Source organism: Gopherus flavomarginatus, chromosome 2 (genome assembly GCF_025201925.1).
Source record: "Gopherus flavomarginatus isolate rGopFla2 chromosome 2, rGopFla2.mat.asm, whole genome shotgun sequence".
Lineage (NCBI taxonomy): Eukaryota > Metazoa > Chordata > Testudines > Testudinidae > Gopherus > Gopherus flavomarginatus.
The window spans coordinates 142,094,840-142,117,664 of record NC_066618.1 but is presented as its reverse complement, the minus strand read 5'-3'; the positions used below and the strand labels follow the sequence as shown (position 1 = coordinate 142,117,664).

Below are 22,825 nucleotides of genomic sequence, written 5' to 3'. Positions count from 1 at the left end.
GCCAGTCCTTGCCCAGAGACAACCTGCCAATGTGAAACATATTCTCACCAGTAACTGCATACCGCACCATACTAAGTCTAGCTCAGGAACCAATCCATGCAACAAACCTCGATGCCAACTCTGCCCACATATCTACACCAGTGACACCCTCACAGGACCTAACCAGATCAGCCACACCATCACTGGTTCATTCACCTGCACATCCACCAATGTAATATACGCCATCATATGCCAGCAATGCCCCTCTGCTATGTACATCGGCCAAACTGGACAGTCTCTACGGAAAAGGATAAATGGACACAAATCAGATATTAGGAATGGCAATATACAAAAACCTATAGGAGAGCACTTCAACCTCCCTGGCCACACTATAGCAGACCTTAAGGTGGCCATCCTGCAGCAAAAGAACTTCAGGACCAGACTTCAAAGAGAAACTGCTGAGCTTCAGTTCATCTGCAAATTTGACACCATCAGCTCAGGATTGAACAAAGACTCCTCTCTTGGTTTTCACACCTCAACTGCTAGAACAGGGCCTCATCCTCCCTGATCGAACTGACCTCGTTATCTCTAGCTTGCTTGCTAGCATATATATACCTGCCCCTGGAAATTTCCACTACATGCATCTGAGGAAGTGGGTATTCACCCACGAAAGCTCATGCTCCAAAACGTCTGTTAGTCTATAAGGTGCCACAGGATTCTTTGCTGCTTTTACAGATCCAGACTAACACGGCCACCCCTCTGATATTTAAAAGGAATATATCATTGGCGTCTGAGGAAGCAGCTGTTAAAATGAATGGGATAGTTCATACCTCAGAGCTATGTTTCAGGCGCTCTCCAAACTCTGGACAGGTGTGTCTGCTTGGAATACACTTGCTTCACATTTTGAAAGTTTTTTTTTTCTTTGCAAACATAACAACTAGGTACTCCCTTTTTTTAAACCATGAAAGCTGAGACTTCAGTGTCTGATCCAAAGCCCATTGGAGTCAATGGGTAGACCCTGGGAACTGGACTCTGGAGATCATTTGGGAAATCTCTCCATACCTCTGTCCCCCAACCTGCAGGACTTCTATGCATCCCGCACTTTGGGACACTGGCTGAACAAAGGTACCTTAGAGATAGACTTGATATTAAGGTTGGAAAGTCACAGTGAAAAGAGAAATTAGGATGAATGAGAAGAGTAGCCCTTTGTAGATTTGTCATATTATGTGCTATTTTTGAAAATATATCACAATGTGCAACCGTTCCTTCACCTGGAGAAATGTACACCAGTCCTTTAACGTTCTGCAGGCTAGGTGTGGCGGTCTGTAGTGAATATATGGGAAAATAAACACTGTACACTTGTGTGGGTTTTTTTTCAACTCACAATCATTTGTGAGATGAGTAATTTGAGAGTAATCAGAGGATGTTGCTACTATGTGTATGATGCTTGAAATAGGAGAAACAAAGCCAAGATTTAGTATATGTCAGAGAGACTATTATAAAATATACATTTAATCGAAATACTACCTTGAAAGGAACAATAACATTTCACAGTTGAGGACTTAGAAGCAAGGAAATGTGCAAACTAAGTTTGCATATGTATCTGAACTCTGTGTCCATCAATTGTTTTTTGTTTTATACCAAGAGTATGTCTATATTGCAAACGCTACAGTGGCACAGCTGTAGTGTATGTAGACAGATGGAATGGGTTTTTCTATCCCTGAAGTAAATCCACCTCTTCAAGAGGTGCTAGCTAGGTTGACGGAACAATTCTTCTGTTGATCTAGCTGCATCTACAGTGGGGATGAAGGAGGGTTATGTTGGTCTAACTATGTCACACAGGGCTTGAAATTTTTCACAGCAGTGAGCAATGTAGCTAGGCCAACCTAAGTAGTAGGTGTAGACCAGGCGTTAGATTGTAAAATTTATGGGGTATGGACTGTCTTTTTGTTCTGTTTGTATAATGCCTACCGTAATGAGGTCTTGGTGCATGACTAGGGCTCCTGGGCACTATGGTAATAAAAATTATAAATAATAATTAGAGCTGTCAATTAATCACAGTTAACTCAAGCGATTAACTCAAAAAAATTAATCATGATTAAATTAATCTTGATTAATCACACTTATAACAATAGAATACCAATTGAAATTTATAAAATATTTTTGGATGTTTTTCTACATTTTCAATATTGATTTCAGTTACAACACAGAATACAAAGTGCACAGTGCTCACTTTATATTATTATTTTTATTACAAATATATGCACTGTAAAAATGATAAACAGAAGAAATAGTATTTTTCAGTTCACCTCATACGGGTACTGAAGTGCAATCTCTTGATTGTGAAAGTGTAACTTACAAATGCAAATTTTTTTGGTTACATAACTGCACTCAAAAACAAAACAGTGTAAAACTTTAGAGCCTACAAGTCCACTCAGTCCTACTTCTTCTTCTGCCAATCGCTAAGACAAACAAGTTTGTTTACAGTGACAGGACGTAATGCCTGCTTCTTATTTACAGTGTCACCTGAAAGTGAGAATGTGCGTTTGCGTGGCACTTATGTAGCCAGTGTTACAAGGTGTTTACATGCCAGATATCCTAAACATTTGTATGCCCCTTCATGCTTTGGCCACTGTTCCAGAGAACATGCTTCCATGCTGATGATGCTTGTTAAAAAAAAATGCGTCAGTTAAATTTGTGACTGTGCTCCTTGTGGGGAGAACTGTATGTCTCCTGCTCTGTTTTACCCGCATTCTGCATATATTTCATGTTATAGCAGTCTTGGATGATAACCCAGCACATGTTCATTTTAAGCAGCAGATTTCACAGCAGATTTGACAAAATACAAAGATGATGCCAACGTGAGCACTTGACACAAGGTTTAAGAATCTGAAGTGCCTTCTAAAATCTGAGAGGGATGAGGTGTAGAGAGCACGCTTTCAGAAGCCTAAAAAGAACAGCGCTCTGATGCGGAAACTGTAGAACCCAAACCACCAAAAAAGAAAATCAACTTTCTGCTGGTGACATCTGACTCGGATGATGAAAATGAACATGCATCAGTCCGCACTGCTTTGGATCGTTATCAAGCAGCATCTATCTACGGTGACCAGACAGCAAGTGTGAAAAATTGGGACAGGAGTGGGGGGTAATAGGAGCCTATATAAGAAAAAGACCTAAAAATTGGGACTGTCCCTATAAAATTGGGATATCTGGTCATCCTAAACCCATCTCACTTGCAGGTGACGTTGTAAACAAAAAGTAGGCAGCATTATCTCCTGCAAATTGTAACCAACCTTGTTTGTCTGAGTGATTGGCTGACCAAAAAGTAGAACTGAGTGGACTTGCAGGCTCTAAAGTTTTACATTGTTTTGTTTTGAATGCATTTTTTTTGTACATTATTCTACATTTGTAAGCTCAACTTTCACGATAAAGAGATTGCACTACAATACTCATATGAGGTGAATAGAAAAATACTATTTCTTTTGTTTTTTACAGTGCAAATATTTGTAATAAAAAATAAAGTGAGCACTGTAACTTTGTATTCTGTGTTGTAATTCAAATTAATATATTTAAAAATGTAGTAAACATCCAAAAATATTTAAAAGGAATGGTATTCTATTGTTTAACAGCATGATTCATTGTAATTAACTTTTTAAATCATGCAATTAATTTTTTAATTGCTTGACAGCCCTAATAATAAAAATAATAATAATAATTGTGCATTTACATGAAAACACAATCTTCAATCACATACATAATATAATGTACAGTAATAAGCATTTTTGCCTGTTGCAAACCTTAAATCCCTAAGTAACACCTTGCCGTGCTCTTTTAGTGCTTATTTTCATTGTCATGATGGTTCAGTTCATCGTAACTTTGGCTTTATATGATCTAAACTTTTTCGAGAATGTACTTCAGTAATTTAGTCAGCACCCAGGTATTATCTATTTTATTTCCAATTAACACCTCTTCCTTCCTTTGGTGCAATACAGGGTACAAACCAGTTAACTGTAAATCTGGTTCACTAGAGTTCACATGTGTGGTACAGTATTCTGTGGTTGCAATTCAGGGAATGAGGTAGTTAATGACAAATCTAAATTAATACTATATGTCCTATGGGATTGAAGTTAAATGCTTCAGGGGATAATTCACCATCTTGTCACGCACATTATTGGCCTGGCAACGCTGTTGACTGGAATAAATCCAGTGGCCCCATTGAAAACATTCCGTTGGTGGAGAGAAGAAAGGAAGGAAGTGAGGGTAGTAGAGGGAGCAGGAGGGAAGTGGCATTGTGGCTGGAATGGATGAGGGATGTTGGCAGTGGGCAGGTGTGGGATTAGTAGCAGTAATGGAACTGGAATTTGAGTAACTATGGAAAGCTGGAAGAGAGACCAGCAGGAGGAAGAAGTAGGAAGGAAATTAGGATGCCAGGCGAGCTACAAAGATCGCTGTGTGGACTTGTCACAGATAACTATGTACAGTTCTAGGTAATGTATGATAATACTGGATTACTAGATATTTTCCCTGGTCAGACAATAACATGTTCGTCAGCCCATAAGCATATTTAGGGACTAGATCCTGCAGTGGCAGTGTGATGATCTGATGGGACTTTTCCGACTTGGCCTTCCATGATTTATGTTCTTTGAGTGTGTTTCATTACCATACATGATGGAGGAAGCCTGGGAGCTAGTGCCTGTCAGCACGCTGTCTTAGGTCAGCCAGTTAGCACTTGGCTCCGTACAGTGTGAAGTTCTCATGGCAGTAGCCGTTCAATTGTCGTCACTGCTGTGCGGGAGCATGAGACGCTTCTCACTTCATCATGTCAAGCAAGGAGGGGCACGTGATCCCTTCGTACAGCTACTGGGACACGGGACGTAGTTCTCCCTAGCCAGACTTTCAGTCGGCATTGTTGATCAAGCAGGCAGTAAAACGTGCTTAACATCATGGTATTCACTCACAAATGATTGAAATACAGTGGGACTGGCTTTTAACTAAAAGTAGATTTTGTCTCGGTTATTTTTAGTAAAAGTCATGGACGGGTGACGGGCAATAAACACAAATTTGTGGGCGCTGTGACCTGTCCGTGACTTTTACTAAAAATAATGGGGGAGAGAAGGCTGGAGGGGAGGGGGGAAGGAATGACAGGTGGAGTCCAATGCGGGGGCCTGACAGCCATGGCTCCAGTCCCTTCTACAGCTACAGGGAGTGTGTGTGTGGGAATAGTCCCAGCCAAAGCTGTGGGGCAGGGGCACACAGCAGTGGCTCCGGCCCCATCTGAAGCAATGGGGCGGGGCACACAGCCCCAGCCCTGGCTGAAGCTGCAAGGAGTGTGGTGTGGGGGGGAGTGCATAGCTACGGCTCCGTCCCCACTGCTGATAGCTAAAGCAGAAGTCAGGAGGTCCGGTAAAGTCACGTGACCTCTGTGACTAAATCATGTATTGACTCATAACAAACGATCCAGTAAAGCAGAATGGATGTCCTAAATTGTTTCAGTGCACTGAAATGTGCCAGTTGCAACTGTGACTGTGTCAAAGCTCTGCTTAAAATTATTTTGTGAGAATATTCATGTCACCATAAGAAGCTTTCCCTATACTGTGTTCTGGTTTTCTCCTTTCCCAGCCTGCAGATTCTGCCTGCCTCCTGCAATAGCTGAGTGACTGTCACCTTCTAGCCTCTGTTGGAGTTGAGGGCACTCAGCACCTTGCAGGAACTGGGCCTTTGTTTTCAGAGTCAATGCTGAGGAAACCCACTTAATTTTTGAAATCATGTGATAGTAACTCATTCAGGAAAATTTCATATGAGGCATTTCTAACAAACCTGCCGTGTTCTGTTGCATTTCACAGTGCAATTACCTCCCTTGCTTTCTCCTGATGAACAGTCCCCCTGCTAGTCATACCTGATATTAATGTCATAAATAACGGCATACTGGTGCCGCTGCAGTGTGGCTTACTCACTTAATTGCACACCCGCATACAGAGAACCTTTTGTCTCGGGCAGCAGCCATGACTGCAGAATGTTTAGTCTTTGCTCCCCTAGAATGCCGCAAGGCTAATAAGCATACGTAGGATGAGAGTAAAATAGCAGCTTACGTAGGTGCAAATTATTTCCTAATTCCCACAGGAGGTATGGAGATGGGGCTGCAAGGAACAATTTGGCGAAGATGTGAAAGTGGGTTGTATATGGAGTAACAAACTGCAAATCCTTCCCCATTTCTCCCTACCATTTGTGGGTGTGGAAGGCCCTATCCTGAGGCAGTTCTGCTGAGTAGAGGGGCCATAATGCCAGGGGCCCTTGCAGGAGATATGCACCATTTTACTCACTGCAAATTACAGTGCCTTCTTTTACACGCACTCAGGGTGAGTTCAAGATGGTGCTGGACTGAGGGAAAGGTAGGGACAAGGTCCGTGGAACATCAAAAGTGTCTATTTTCCTCAGCTTATATAACAGGGCTACTAGAGTCTCAGTGACTGACTACCATGGCTCCGGGGGTTCTGTGATGCAGCTGCATCCACTACTGCCCCACAGTTTGAAGGAGGATTCATTTGTCTCAGACCCTGGCAGAACCTATCAAAGGACAACCCACTTACTGCTTGGATTTGCATTTGGGGCAAGACTTGCTTGACCGTGATGGCCTGACAGATGTTAAAAACAGACAGGCTAATTGTACTGAATTGGCCTCCAGATTTTGTTAGTGTAACATTTCACAAAGATCATCCATTTCTCAGATTCAGAGACAGTCCTGTCAATTGCCTGTAATAAAAAAACAAACAAACTAATTTTAAGACTAATTTTGTTACTTCAGCGGAGCTAGTGTAAGTGACAGGCTGCTAATTGAAGAGGCGTGTTCCAATTTTCATAGCAGGATGCTTTACTCAAATTCTGCCTGGTTTGTTCAATTGAAAATAATCATTGTTTATATCTCATGAACCATTGAGCAAATACGAATTCAAAGCAAGGAGTTTGACTTGAACTCTACATTATATTGACAGACAAGTGAGCTCATTCAGTGCCATGTGTTATCTATAAATGTATTTCCTATCTCATGGAATATGAGGTGCAAAGAATGATAGTTGTGTTGATCTTCCTTCTGTATGTAACACCAGTTTCTTTCTCTGTACTGGGCTAATCACTGTGGTTTATCCTGAAGGTGGATAGCAGATGGAGTATTTCTGCTACTTTTGTAAGTTAGATGACACTAGGGTGACAGCTGTGCATTTAGTCACTCCAGCAAACAAGGAAATGAACCAATTATGGGGGTGACCCAGATTGTTATTCTCCTGATGTTTGTTTGGCCTTGCTTTCTTATTCCATCTCCAACACCCCCAATTTACTGCAGTTTATTCTGAGGCCCCTTTCAATGATTTATCCACAAGCACTCAGCCTTCGGGTTTGGTCCCGACTCTGCCACTCTGCTGCGTGACATGAGGCAAGTCACTTCACCTCTCTGTGCCTCTGTTCTTCTTCCCACTCTGTCAGTCTTATCTATTTATACACAGTGCCTGCCCCTAAATCTTGCTATCTCTTCCTACATGCGTGTGCAGTGCCTAGCACAATGGGGGCCCCAATTGCAGATGATGATGAGGGAGGTTTGCAGGGTGACTTTGTTGACTATACAAACAGGCAGGATGACTCTTCATTTGTGCTGTCTCCTGCCTCAAGTTACAAAAAGTTCTGATCAGACGTGCTGGAATGGCAGCTACAAAAATCAGGAGATTCTGAAGGCAGTCAGTTGATTGCACCTGAAATTAGGACATCCTTTCTACACTCAAAAGTTAAGTCAACCCAGCTTCGTCACTCAGGAGTGTAAAAAATCCACACCCCCTGAGTGATATAGTGAAGCCGACCTAATCCCCAGTGTAGACAGTACTAGATTGAAAGAAGAATTCTTCCATTGATTTAGCTACTGCCTCCCGGAGAGGTGGATTACCTAAAATGATGGGAGAACACCTCTCGTCACTGTAATGAATGTGTATGCTGAACCACTGCAGCTGTGCCACTGTAGCTTTTCAAGTGTAGACAGGCCCTTTGTCTTTTGGCCTCACTCATTTGTGAGGTATCAAGGGGTAGCCATGTTAGTCTAAATCCACAAAAACAACAAGGTTTTTCTAGTTTTGTGAGGTCCTTTGCATTTCTATGAACTGAATGTTGGGAGCTGCATTATTGTTGTGTTGGGAGGAGAGGAAGTACTAAAACAGTGTAATCTGCTTGAAGGATAAATTCTCTACAAAATGTGGGATTTATTTATCAATTAAACCACTTTTGTTGCGCAGTTGGGCAAAGGCTGAAACATCTTTACAAACAAATTTTATTCATTGAGGGCAAGATTGTCACTTGTCCTTTGGTGCTCCAAACAATAGGTCTGAGTGTTCCAGCTCCTGCCCCTCAGCCCAGATCACCACTCTGAGCATTAGGAGGAGAGTCGGTGAGTGGGGTGGGCTCAGGGAGTGGGCAGAGTCTCTGGCTTCATCCATCCCCGGTATATACCAGTCAGTGGAGCTGGGTTGATGCAAGAGAAAGGATTCTGCTGTAAAGGGCTGTGCCAAAGTATTTCCTTTCCCCAGAAATAAGGGGGGAAACGAGGGGAAAAATTGTGACTTTGAGTTGCAATTGCTTCTCAGGGTTTTGTTTTTGGAGCAATGTAGCTCTGTACCTCCTTTACTCAGGTATAATAGCAATGTCTCAATCTAGGCTTTATATAATCAACACGGTTGAGGAGAACACGTTCCCACCCAAGGATCTTTCAGCCTGAATTAGACAGTCAATACATAGGGCTACATTATTTAACAGAAAAAATTCATTCATTGGTGGTACACCAGTGGTGGATTTGCCCAAGTAATATACCAGATAACCAGAGGATGGCCTGAACTCAAAGCATCATAGGTTTTTATGTCTCTGAATGTGTTGTGTTTGTGTTGGTGGATTGTCTTTGGTAGGCTCTGTGGGGGGCGGCATGTATGAAAGAGCGTGAACAGAGAGAGGGTGATCATTTAGCGCACTGGGAAGTGGCTAGGAAGAAGGCACAACGATGAGTCTGAGAAGGATCCAAAAGGGGCTCCCAGGAGGGAGTCTTGGAAGGAGCTTAGACCATGATAGGCATAGGAGGAAATGAGAGTAGGGATATAGGTGGGGCAGAACTGAGCAGTGCCTTGAAGGCCAAGGTAGTCAGTCAGTAGAGGATCTGCCTGGCGATGACGCATTGGTAACAGAAGAGGGGCAAAAGATTTTAGAAGCAGTGTTATGGCTGGAGCAGGGGAAGATTAGATAACTTTTCTGTGAGTGTCTGAAATGACTGATAGGCAGTCTCCAGTGTTAATGAACCAGCAAACCCAAGTCTGGAAAGTGGAATCCACTTCTTGTCATCCGTTGCTTTCCCTGCCCTGGAGGGAAGACTGAAACTATACGTGGAGCTACCAAAGGGGATCAAGAGTAGCTGGCAGGGGTTGAGCGAGTATTTCTTGGGAAAGTTGCCAGACCCAGTGCGGAGAGAAGCTGGCATCTGGGCTTATATGAGAAGACTGTTAGAGGTGGTAAGGAGGAGCTGGTAGCTGGGATGGGAGGATGCTACCCGGGGCAGATAAGGAGGAAGGATTTTGAAATCCTGAAGCTGGTGGAGAGAGCAATCATCAAAGGCAGGACAAAACAGGGAGCAAGGCAGCAATGTGATAAAAATTGCTGGAAAAAACAGATGAGTTCCAGGTGATACATGCACATTACTGCACTTGTTGGGGCAAAGACCAATGTCAATCACAATGGTGCAGGGGCCCATTTAGGCGGAAGAAATATCCCTTTCTTGCTAACCAAACTGTGCTTGTTGAAGCGGCAAAGAGTTCTGTGGCACCTTATAGACTAACAAACGTATTGGAGCATGAGCTTTCATGGGTGAATACCCACTTCGTCAGATTCTTGTTGGTTGCCTTCAGCAGAAAGAGTGACTGGAGAAAATGGAGGTAGAAAAAGAATGTTTACTCACCTTCTTGTAACTGTGTTTTTCTTCGAGATGTGTTGCTCATATCCATTCCAATGGACAAGAATGGACAAGAACAATGGTTACGAGAATGTGAATAACTGTTCTTTGAGTGATTGCTCATATTGATTCCAGTTAGGTGAATGGACAAGAACAACAGTTATGAGAAGGTGAATAACGGTTCTTTGAGCGATTGCTCATATTGATTCCAATTAGGTTACTCCTTAGGCTTACTAGGTGGTGGGGTCGGAGTTATGGAATTGCTGATTGGAGCATTGCTCTGCTGAAAGCTGCATCATCTCTGGCATGTTGGTTGATGACTGTGCACGTGGCACGCGCACACCTAATTGGAATGGATATGACCAACACATCTCGAAGAAAAACTCCATTTTGCAGTTAATCTCAAAAGAAATTAAATTTATGGATTACAATGGCATTTGTTAAAGAAAAACTAGTCTTGGGCTCTAGTAGACTGTTTTGCCTGAGGATCATATTGTCCCATGTGGTAAAATAAATGTTAATAGAATGGAAGTTGAAGGTCAGGTTTCCAGTGGGAGGGGGGAAATAAGGAGGGGAGGATAAAGAATCAAACCACAGTGTTACAGTGGTGTGTAATCTTATTGAAACAAACGCTACAGAAATTTTAAATTCTGCACTTGCAGTTTGCTGCTTCTCTTTTGTGTTCAATTGTTTAGATTTCTAAGCACTCCTCTTCATCCCACATTTTAAATATTTCCATTCTATTTTATATAACTAGAAAAGATAAGAGCTACAAAACATTTATTTTTTAACCTTTGGGTCCTTGAAGGACTTCTGGTAACTTAAATTTTTCTCCCTAGGATGTTGCATTCCACAGCTTGTAATGTGAGCTCATGGCCTCTGTTCCTCACTTGGACTCACGTCTAGAAAGATTTTGTAAGATTTATTACAGTAGGTCTTTTAACTTCTAAACAGAGGGGAAACATGAATGATTACCCTCCATACAGACCAACAGCAGAGAATGCGTAAAGTTATTTTAAAGCGGATGTTCTGGCTGTAAGCAATTTACTGGAATTTACCTACAAAAAATGGAATGATATTATTCTCTCTCTCAAATTTGCAGTACTAAGGCTGAAATTTGAAGGATGTTGTCCAGTTAAAATCCAGAACTTTATAAAATAATACAGACATTACCTGTGTTTTCTTTAAATAGAGATAAATTTAATAAACAATTTTATAATCTAATTGTCAGTTATGCTTCTTGTTCACTTTTTGCACCCCACTCAGGGCTCATCCACATAGGAAGTTATACTGGTATAACTATAGTGGTTTAACTGCATGTGTAGACACTAAAACAACAAGGAGTCAGTCCGGTGGCACCTTAAAGACTAACAGACTAATATTTGGGCATAAGCTTTCGAGGGTAAAAAACCTCACTTCTTCAGATGCATGGAGAGAAAGTTACAGATGCTGCATTATATAATGACACTCTTAAACATTCTTATTCCGCTTTAGCTAAAACTGTTTCCAAAGCAACGTAAGCTAAATAAAAAATGGCACTCATATCAGGATAAGAGTTCCTACCTAGGGATTTATATAGGTATATCTATAGCAGTTTAAATTTATGCCTTACTTTATACTGGTATAACTTCCCATATGGATATGCCCTCAGTTTGAGCAATGAAAGGAGGAGGCCTGTCAGTTTCCCTTTTGTTTATAGTTAAATTCATTTTCTGGCTTCCATGCATTAACAGGAAGTTGTAGGTCTTGGGTTGCATAAACTTCAGGGAAATGTTTATTATCAAATGTTTCTGTAACAATAACTTCTGTAAAACTCACTTTCTCTGCCCCACACCTCTTTGAATTTTAGATCTAAACTACAGTACTTTACAATAACCTTCTAATTGTATAAATTCACATAATTAAAATGAAAGTTTCTTTCTTGCACATATGAATTTCAGTAGGGTGTCCCATAGCATTATATATGAAGCCTATGCACTCAACAAAATAATATAGATGAACATTTCAGATGCATGGAAAGTTGCAGTTTAAGTGGATCAGAATGGCAGTACAGAAAAATGTTCAGCTCCTGTACTTTATCCTGCATAAAAACACTTGAGTGTATTTCCACACCACAACACACATGCCAAAAAACAATGGCATCCTAAATTAAGCCAACATTTATACCTGACTTAATACCAGTCTCCAGCTGCCATCATGATAGTAAACTACACCAACACATTAATAACCCCCCCAACCCCCGTTAACCAATTTTCAGTTCAACACTGTCACCAACAGCAGAACTGGAAGGGGGAAGAATTCATGTTTCCTGGAAATTATTTTTCACGCCTGCAGCATATATTCTGCTGGGGAGGCACTGAAATTACACCTTTTACCCACCAGGGTCTGCTGTAGCTCCAGAAGAGAGGGCAACTGGCTCACCGCCAGAGCAGCTGGCCGCAGAGAGGGAGGGGGCATTTTGGCCTTGTGTCCCCCTCCTCCACTTGTACAAAGTTTCCAGTTCCCTTGGTCACCACCCTCAGTGCTGGATATTTCTGCTAAAATGATCAGTGCTGAAATAGTTATAAACAGTGTTGACATTTAAATTGTAACTGCCCACGCCCAGTGGGGTTGCTGGCGTGCTGCATCTGAACCATATGAGCTTCTACAAGTCAGGGAGTTTTTCCTGTCCCACACTCCGTGCTGGGAGTCACTTTGACTCAAAGCAAGTATAAATAAAAAGAGAATGACAGAATGAGTGAGCGTATGGAGGCAGGGATACTACTTGCATGGCATGCACATGACAGTGATGTCAGCAGGAGACAGAGCCTAAAGCCCTCAGATTGGGCTCCTAGTGTCTATACATTGAGTTACAAGTTAATTCCGCTACTATCATGTTTTTCCATTAGTTCTTGGTTCTAAGGGCCGATTTGTTACTAAAGAGACATTGATGCAGTGATTTTTTTGAAAGGTAATGGTTAACGAAAAAAGATTCCCCGCTATTTTCATTAGAGATTAATCACTATGCAAAATAAAGTGGTATACTGCACATAAAGAAACAGGGAGGGGCAAACTAGTGGAGATTTTTAATGTTCCTTTAAAAAGCGTCCTTTGAATGATTTTATTTATAACGTTACACTTCAATTGCATGGCTTTTTTTTTACTTTTCATAATACGTCAATGAATTATTGAGTAGATTTAAAAAAAGGCACTTAGGGATCTGGGGCAAAATCAGTACTTGGCCCTGCTAGTAAAGAGAGAGGGCTGGACTTGATGACCTCTCAGGGTCCCTTCCAGTTCTGTGAGATAGGTATATCTCCATATATTTAATTCCCCTTTCTAGCTGTCTTTTCCTTAGCTGACCATGTTAAAGTCACAAAATCATTCCTTGTGTGACCTTGCTTCCACCCCCTCAATCATTTCCTGTTGTCTGTACTACTTCCAAAAGGTGGGTATAGTTTTCGCACTCAATACCCAGAACTGCGTGTGTTATTTCATGGGAGGCCTGGCAAATGGAAGGCTTCAGATAGTACTAGCCTTGAGTGGGTATTTATTTATTTATTTATTAAGCACTGGATGTTGGTCTGTTTTCAAGTGAAATCAGTGGAATTTTACCATTGACTCAGAGGGAGTAAAGTTAGGCCAACAATGAGCATGTTTGAAAATCCTATCTATTATGTCCCTAAAGTTCTAAACAGAAGTGAGTCAGAAAGCTGAGGTGTGGGGTTATCTCGTGCCCACTTCTCTTGCAAGCTTTGATCAAATCAGGGCAGATTATCCACTGTTTTAATCTCACTTTTCTTCATTCCCTCTCCTCCTCTCTGCCTATGTCACCTTGCTAATGTTAACATTTATCTAATGATCCCTGCTCATCCATGTAACATTCAGTATTTTTAGCTGAGAGAAGTCTAACATAGTGGTCTGTATTTACCTGCCTTCAGTCATATTTTCCCGCTTCTCCAAGCTTGGCACTAAACCAGTTTTCCTCCAGTCCTCAGGTGTGTGTGCTCTGTTTTTAGCAATTTAATGGTATCTGGGGATTTGGCAGTTCCCTTCTAAATTCCTTTAGAACCCTGGAGTGTTCATGCTTGTTTTTCTTTCACACTTTGTTCCCTCCTGACCATAGTTCACAAATAGCCTTCTCCTCACTATTGTCTGGTCAATAGTCACCTCCATCTTTGCTTTATCTATGGCGTGTTTACCTCTGCAGGCTAGTCATTAAGCATTTCTGAGGTGTCACTGTCCTCACCGGGTGGGGTGCCCTTTACTCCTTTAGAGGGACCTATTTTCTTGTATATTTTCAGAGCATTTGTTTCGTTTCCAGTTATTCCACACTCTGTGTTCCCTTCTGTTTTAACCTCGAACTGATTTTCTTGCAAGACTGAGCCTTCCGATTGTATTCCAGTTTTGCTGCCTCTCCCCCCTCCATGGTAATTTTTAGACCTCTTACTTTTATTTTGCATACCCTTTCTTCCTTAGGATTTAATTCATAGCTTCCCTATGCATTCAGCATGTACAAATTATCTTCCTGGTATATTTATATCTTGAGAGGAAAGCATTTTTGCTGAGTCCTCATCTAGTGCTATCTTAAATTTTGTTCCAACCTTCCTGTGTGTTTTGTATGACCCTCCGATACCGCTGCCAGTTCAGAGAGGGTGTCAGGTTCTGTGTTCTGCCAAAGTTTGATCTTTTAAAGTACAGAAATCTGCTTGTTCATCTTCCTCTTCTTGTGCTTGCATCGGTTCTGTAACCTGTCATGGTGTTGTGGTCACCCCACCCCCGGTGGTTTCCTGTGCTACAGTATCTCACACTGTGACCTTCTAATTAGTCCTTGCAAGGTTTAAGGTTGTTTTGTTTTTTTTTCACCCTTGTTTCATTCCTTTATTTATTACTGATGCTAATAGCGTTTGTGCTTAACTATTCAGGAACTCCCTGCTCACCTGCGTGACCTGCCTGGATTCTGAGGCAGGAATATGAAGGAAATTAAAATCCCCTAAAAATAAATCCCCCCTTTAAAAGTGATTTTTGTCTGTTTCCTTGGCTAGTGCTTAGTCCCTTTACATGACCCATACCCTACAGTAAGCTGACTTCACACACAGTTTTTTTTTCTTTTTGGCTTCTTAACCCTTCTCAACAGAACCTATTTTGTTTTAATTTCATCTCTTTCCTCTTCGATAGCCTCTGCTCAAGTTGCTCATTTCTCTCATATAATGCTATCACTCTTCAGTCATTTCCTACGCCCTCCGCCCCTATTCTTTTTGTCTGTTCCCTGCCCATGATATTCTTCCTTCTATCCTGTTCCTTTTGCTTTCCCACCATATGTCCTGTATTTATTAATTAATTTATTAATACATTTTCTCTGTTTGACATTGTGATAGAGTTTAAGGCTAGGGAACCACCAGATCATCTAGTCTGACCTCCTGTATATCACAGGCCACCAACACTACCCAGTGCCTGAAAACTAAACCCAACAACCAAAATTAGACCAAAGTTTTACAGCTCCCAGGAAACTAGACTGTTACATGCCACAGGCAGAGCCTAGGAGGGACCGAGGTGCACCAGTGCCCAAGGCCCCAGCAATGGCAAGGAAATTGTGCCTGGCTCTGTTTCCAGACTCTGTTCTTTTTGTATGATTTAGTCTTAAGGACTCTAAAAATGTTTGCAGGCCACAGATTTGTTGTGACTTCATTTACCTTTCTGTGACCCAGCTTTCCTCCTGCCCGTTCTCTCCCTCCCACCACTGCCTGGTTTAATTCCCTTACCCTCCTATTTGGCCATTCCAAACAACTTCAGTCTTCCCTGATCAAGTGTTTTTCTTGTCTTCTATATCCAACAGTTCTCCCTGCAGAACACTGTCCAGGGCCTCCAGAAGCTGAATCTTCATTTGCCCTCAGTTAACCATGCATCTTCTGGATCAGCCTGGGTCTTTGTGAATGTGCATGCAGTACTGAGAGGTTTTGGAAGTCTGCCACTTTTGTTAGAATTGTAAAGTTTTCTGAATTCTTCCTTCTCTTCCACACTATTTGTTCCAATATGAATAATACCTAGTGGTGGTTCTCAAACTTTCTGCCACAATTCTGCGTTCCATCCTCGTGATTTTTAATGGACTTCCCAAAAGGCCTATTATTCTGATAATGATCCTGAATACTGAATTTCTTCAGCATTACAACCTGTTTCTGCCTTCCATTCAGTCTGTAACTGATCTTGGTCTCCTTCCTCCCTCTGTTTCTGTTGTAGCAATGACATGGTTTTCACTGTTTTATTGTGTCTAGTAGTGGCAGGCCTCTATTTTTGCAGAGTGGCTTCCTATAATTCTGAACATTACTGCACCTGTTCAGCTCCTCATTAGAAAAAATATGTTCAGTGTTTTTCTCTGAAAATATTTGGGTTTTAGAAGTTTTTTCTTTTCCTGAGAAGACTTGGCATCTTGCACCGTATTGTTCCAATCTCCAGTAACATGCAATTCGTAGCCCACATAGGCAACTCTGAGGTGTTCACAACTAGTTAGACTGCCAGTTATCACAATCTTTAAATCAGAAGAAAGCTTTATAAATATTATTTCAGAAGGCTTTGGAAGATTTTTTTCATGTACCACATTATTAAAATCTCTGCATATTTCCCCAGTGTTTGGATTTCTCAGTTTTTAAGGGTGATTATGTTACCAGTGAATAAGATTGCCAAGTAGAGTTGACTATATAAATAAAAAAGCAACTCCTTCAGAAATTATTTTTATGATATATTCAGTGCATATAGAGGTTAGCTGCCAGGAATGTGAATTGAAAAAGAAACAGGAAACTGAATTCCAAAGATATTAGAAACCTTGGTAATGATTTGTCACAAGAACCCATACAAGGTGATTTATTTGGATTCTGTATGTAAATATCTTCCAAGCAGATCTTTAGAACAACTGTATGGAAAATGCATGAACTCATTTAATGAGTAAATACTCTGATTGTGTTTTGTCCAATGCATTTTCATCACAGTCTGACCCCTGCTCTTGAAAAGCCTCACCACATGGTACTTAACCTGCACATTAATGTTGGATTAATGACCTAACATGTCATTGATCCTGATTGTAGAGTACAATGGAAAGATTTAAATGAGCGTTGGATAAAGCCCTTAAATGTTTACTTTGCTAGCAATGATTGAATCGATCATTTTTTATTTCTGACACTTGTTACTGCAAAACATGTTTCTTTCCCAGTGTAATTTCACTGAAATCAGTAGCGTTAACTTTAGAGAGAAATTTGTTCTGGTAAATGAAGTCCTAAATAGTGCAGTGTGCAATGATGGGACTTATTCACCTCAAACTGAACTGTCATCCTCTGACTACTCATTATGTAGTTATTAGTAACCTCAGGAGTAGTTTTTTCCTGTGCAGGTCTACAAGGCTTATGTCTCCCATAAATCCTCAAAATAGGTATAAATTGGACGGACGTGGTGAAGGTGCTTTGTTTTGACCCTCTGAATTTCACCTCTGTCCAGTTTATCAGTTTGAACAATACTTTCTTGTATAGCCATGATACTTTAATGCACTGCCTGTTTTTCCTCCTTCAGGTATTCACTTACAAACAGAGTACAATCACGCACCAAAAAGTAACGGCTATGCATCAAACAAGTGTGGAAAGTGTGGAAGACATGGCAGCGCTCGTAGACCTCCATGAGGGCTCCATCATGCACAACTTATTCCAGCGATATCAGCAAAATAAAATTTATGTAAGTATCTTCTGAAACAAAAACCATGAAGAATGTTTTCCTGCATGTAACAGCAATATTTTACACTGATCTAGCACCTCCCATCCCCTAAGTTCTTCAAACTATATAAACGCATAAGACTGAAATGAATCCATCTATGTGTTGGAGGCTGACTTTCCACCAGAAAAAAATGGAGAGAAAGTTTGGTCAAGGGCTCCAGGGAAACCCCTGCTTATGAGAAAAGTGCAATGGAATCTTTGATGTCTATGAAAATCAGACACGATACTGATTTTTAAGGTCTTCCTTTTTTATTCGTTAAAATATGTTGGGACAGGACAGGAGAGCAAAGATGCTGTTTTTTTGTTTGTTTTGTTTGTTTGTTTGAATATACTGCAACAGATGAAGTTGTGAGAAGATTGTCTGAGAGGACACAATGGAACAGTGCTTCTCAACTTTTTCCATACTGAGTCCCCCTCTGGGGATCCCATCTGGCCAGGATCTAGCTGAGACCCTTCTCCCATTCTTCAATATGGGTAGGACAGGGTGGTTATCATGATCCCACAGGTGGAGAGCCCATGCCATAGAAATCAGTCAGATTTAGGAGCTTACATCAGTGGAAGCAGCCGGGTGCTCAGGGCCTCTGAAAATCAGACCATTAGTCTACATGGAGTTTTATTTTTCTTGACTTTATATTGGCCACTTCTGTGGCTACTAGAGTTTAAATTTTACTTTTTAGCACCGATCTTGATGTAACAGTCTAACATTATTGTGAGCAACTTATGGAGAACAATAATGGCTCCTGTAGGCTTCTTTTTATTCTTATTTTTCATTTTGTAATAAAGTGTAATAAAATAATTTGACATGCAGAAAAATGTAATTTAGCCTAAATTTTCTTTCCAATTTCTTGGACTAGCCAGCATAATGTTTTTTTCTACCAAAGTCCATCTCTTATAAACAAATAGGCTGAATTTAAGTAAACACATATTTAAAATCCAAACAACCACCATAAAGAAACACAAAAGGGCACAAACCTGTTTTTGTTCCATTACATGTCACTGCCAAAGGAACAGTAAGTGATGATAATCTTAAATTTTGAGCTTGTCTTTTTTTAATATGTTTTGTGAGGTCCTCATAATTTTTATTAGGGCTGTCAAGCGATTAAAAAAAATTAATCGCTATTAATCGCACTGTTAATAATAGAACACCATTTATTTAAATATTTTTTGATGTTTTCTACATTTTCAAATATATTGCTTTCAATTACAACACAGAATACAATGTTTACAGTGCTCACTTTATATTTATTTTTGATTACAAGTATTTGCACTGTAAAAAACAAAAGAAATAGTGTTTTTTAGTTCACCTATTACAAGCACTGTTATGCAATCTCTTTATCATGAAAGTTGAACTTAGAAATATAGAATTATGTACAAAATAAAACTGCAATAAAAAATAAAACAATGTAAAATTTTAGAGCCTGCTTGTCCACTCAGTCCTACTACTTGTTCAGCCAATCGCTCGGACAAACAAGTTTGGTTACAATTTGAGGGAGATAATACTGCCCACTTCTTGTTCACAATGTCACCTGAAAGTGAGAATAGGTGTTCTCATGGCACTGTTGTAGCCGACGTCGCAAGTTATTTATGTGCCAGATGTGCTAAAGACTCATATGTCCCTTCATTCTTCAACCACCATTCCAGGGGACACACGTCCATGCTGATGATTGGTTCTGCTCAATAACAATCCAAAACAGCTTTCTTTTTTGATGGTTCTGGTTCTGTAGTTTCTGCATCGGAGTATTGCTTTTTTAAGACTTCTGAAAGCATTCTCCACAGCTCATCCCTCCTAGATTTTTGGAAGGCACTTCAGATTCTTAAACCTTGGGTCAAGCACTGTAGATAGCTTTAGAAATCTCACATTAGTATCTTCTTTGCGTTTTTTCAAATCTGCAATGAAAGTGTTCTTAAAATGAACAACATATGCTGAGCCATCATCTCAGACTGCTATAACATGAAATATATGGCAGAATGCAGATAAAACAGAGCAGGGGACATACAATTCTCCCCCAGAGAGTTTAATAATAAATTTAATTGACACATTTCTTTTAATGAGTGTCCTCAGCATGGAAGCATGTTCTCTGGAAAGGTGGCCAAAGCATGAAGGGGCATATGAATGTTTAGCATATCTGGCACATAAATACCTTGCAGTGCCCACTCAAAAGTTCTCATTTTCTGTTGACATTGTAAATAAGAAGAAGGCAGCATTATCTCCTGTAAATGTAAATAAACTTGATTGGCTAAACAAGAAGTAGGACAGACTGGACTTGTAGGCTCTGAAGTTTTACACTGTTTTGTTTTTGAGTGCAGTTATGTAACAAAAAAAATTCTACATTTGTAAATTGCACTTTCATGACAAAAAGATTGCAGTACAGTACTTGTTTGAGGTGAATTGAAAAATATGATTTTTGTTGATATGTTTACAGTGCAGATATTTAGAATAAAAAATCATATATACTTTGATTTCAGTTAGAGCATAGAATACAGTATATATGCAAATGTAGAAAAACATCCAAAATATTTAACAAATTTCAATTGGTATTCTTGTTTAACAGTGCGATTAAAACTGTTATTAATCATGATTACTTTTTAAAATTATGATTAATTTTTTTGAGTTAATCGCATGAATGAACTGCGATTTATCAACAGCCCTAATTTTTACGTTTTCCTCAAACAAATGAACCATTTTCTCTAATAATAATAATAATAATAATAATAATAATAATAATAATAATAATAATAAATAATAATAAAATACAAATCAATAAATAAAAAATCAATGCTGATAGCTCAGGATACATACTTCCTTTGCATGCACAGAGTTGACAAAATTAAGGAACCCGTTCCAGGCTTCCTTGGGATTTATTTATTTATTTATTTATTTATTTTATTTATTTATTTTAAAAGTAAAACTACCTATAAATTTCCCATTGCGTAGACAGGCTGACATTTAGATTCTACCTTTTTTTAAAGGAATAAAAGCCCGTGTGGAAAATCAAGCAACAGCTATATTTACAGAGCTGTGTTCTAGTTTGTTCCCTGTCTTGTCATGGCAACTTGTGGATCTCTCTAATATTCTGGTGAGGAGTACAGTATAAATTCCTAGACGGACAGATTTGTGTTCTGTTGCTGCTGACATGGCACCTTCAGTTGCTGATGCTGCTCATTGTCCCTGCGATATTGTTGATTTTACTGTTTGGGTCCACTGTGTTGTCATCTCACAAAACCCAGGTTCATTCAAATACAATGCAGTGAAATTTGTATTCAAGCAACCCACTTGGCCTACATATGTGACCAGAGTCTGATATAGGAAGCAGTTCTATTCCACCCCAGCTGGAGCACTATCAAAGTGCTGAGGGTGATGCAATAATGGGATAAGGGCTCCAAGAGTGGTGGCACTTCAGATAGCAAAAGATGCAGCCTGAAATTTTTTGTCATTGGGAGTGGCCAATCATAAAGTGGATACTGTATGCCCTAATCAGAGCTATTGAACCATGTAGGGACGGTACACTGATACGTTACTGGGATAAAGCCAAAAAAAGGTTAGATTAGGTTCACTTAACATTTGCCAAATGTTTTCATACAGCTCAAGGGATAAGCTTCATTGTCATTCTCGCTTTGGACTGGATTGTTCCTTGCACAGAACACACAAGGAACCACCTCCTTACATTGAAGTTTTTTGTACCAGGGCCAGAGGCAACCATAGCCTTCCTCCATGTCCCTCTTCCCCACTGGGTCAGGAAGGGTATGGAGCCATTAGTTCAGTGGTTTGAGCATTGGCCTGCTAAACCTAGGGTTGTGAGTTCAATCCTTGAGGGGGCCATGTAGGGATTTGGGGCAAAAATCTGTCTGGGGATTGGTCCTCCTTTGAGCAGGGGGTTGGACTTGAGGTCCCTTCTAACCCTGATATTCTAATGATTAACCTGACACCCTGCCACTAGCCCACAGAGGTGGCTGGTCAACCAGAGCATAATACATTGTAGGGAAATTGGCAAGGAATTGTGCCTCTCTAAGCACTGTCCTCTTCCTGGGATGAGCTGTCTCCAGACCACCCCGTATCACAAGCCATTGTGCAAATACCACAACCTGGCCTTTAGCTTGTAGTTCTGTTGTGGTCTCTCTGCTAACTTAATTTTTTTCTGTGGAAGAATGTATATTCATTGAGTAAAGTTTAATATATGTAACTTTTTTTAAAAAGCAGCATACAAATTATATTTAAAGTAATACAGACATTATGATGTTTTTAAAAAAACCTTCTGGCTCACATGACAATGAGACAAGGAAGTAGCTTAATACTCATCATAGTGAGTGCAGTATAATGCTGTAATTTACTTGTTTGTTATAACATCCTTGTTTACACAGCAAAATGTCATGATCTAAATGCAGTCCACTAATTTCTAAATTGTATGTAGAAAGGCTTGTGAAGATTATCTGTGAAATTACAGAGGAGAATAAATAGATACAGATATTGTGGAGAGAAAAGTTAACGTTGTTGCTTTCCAATGAAGACATTTTAAATGTAGCGCTTTTCTCTTGATAATCCATTTGTTCCAAACAGTAGTTTTTCTTTCCTGTATTAAAACGCTCTTATTCCTGCAGAGAAGACATAGGTAAATATCTGAAGATTTATTTACAATTTAAGTTTGCAATTCACTTCAGTTAATTACGCCTTTTATGCCTTTTTGTCTGGCATAATGAGACCTTTATTCTTAAACCCTCCATTATTTCCTTATTATCGTGAAGATATTTGCCATGGATGCCACAGTTTATCAGGCTCCTCATTGATTTGCTCAGCCTCAGCCAGCAACTCCAGCAGTGAAGACTAGTGTAAAGTATAAGCCTTGTTATTTTTCCCCTCTTCCATTCAGGGAATGCTAGGCTATAAGGAACTTCTACACTATCAGAAACTTGTCTAAATCTGTAGTCAATATTCTGAAGCAGACTGAGGCTGGAAGAGATGATAAACTCCATTCTAATTTGAGTTGAACCATTTTGACATCTCAAGTCAAAACTGAACGTATCTAAATCTGTTCTGTATTTAATGTGTTTTCCTCAGACACCGCTTTACTCTTTCCTTGTTTTCCTTTATGGAAATTCAGACAAACGTGCTGTTCCTCTCTCCCTCCTTGTTTTGTTATAGAACCGTGGGAGG

General features: G+C 40.1%; 1 protein-coding gene across 1 annotated transcript in view; it reads left to right on the top strand.

Annotated features, from left to right (window-relative positions):
• Positions 1-22,825, top strand: part of MYO10 (myosin X) — a 254,009-nt gene that overhangs the window by 91,467 nt on the left and 139,717 nt on the right. The window contains exon 3 of the mRNA XM_050937621.1: positions 17,480-17,638. Within this exon, the coding sequence (XP_050793578.1) occupies positions 17,480-17,638 (159 nt within the window). The remainder of the gene's footprint in view (positions 1-17,479; positions 17,639-22,825) is intronic.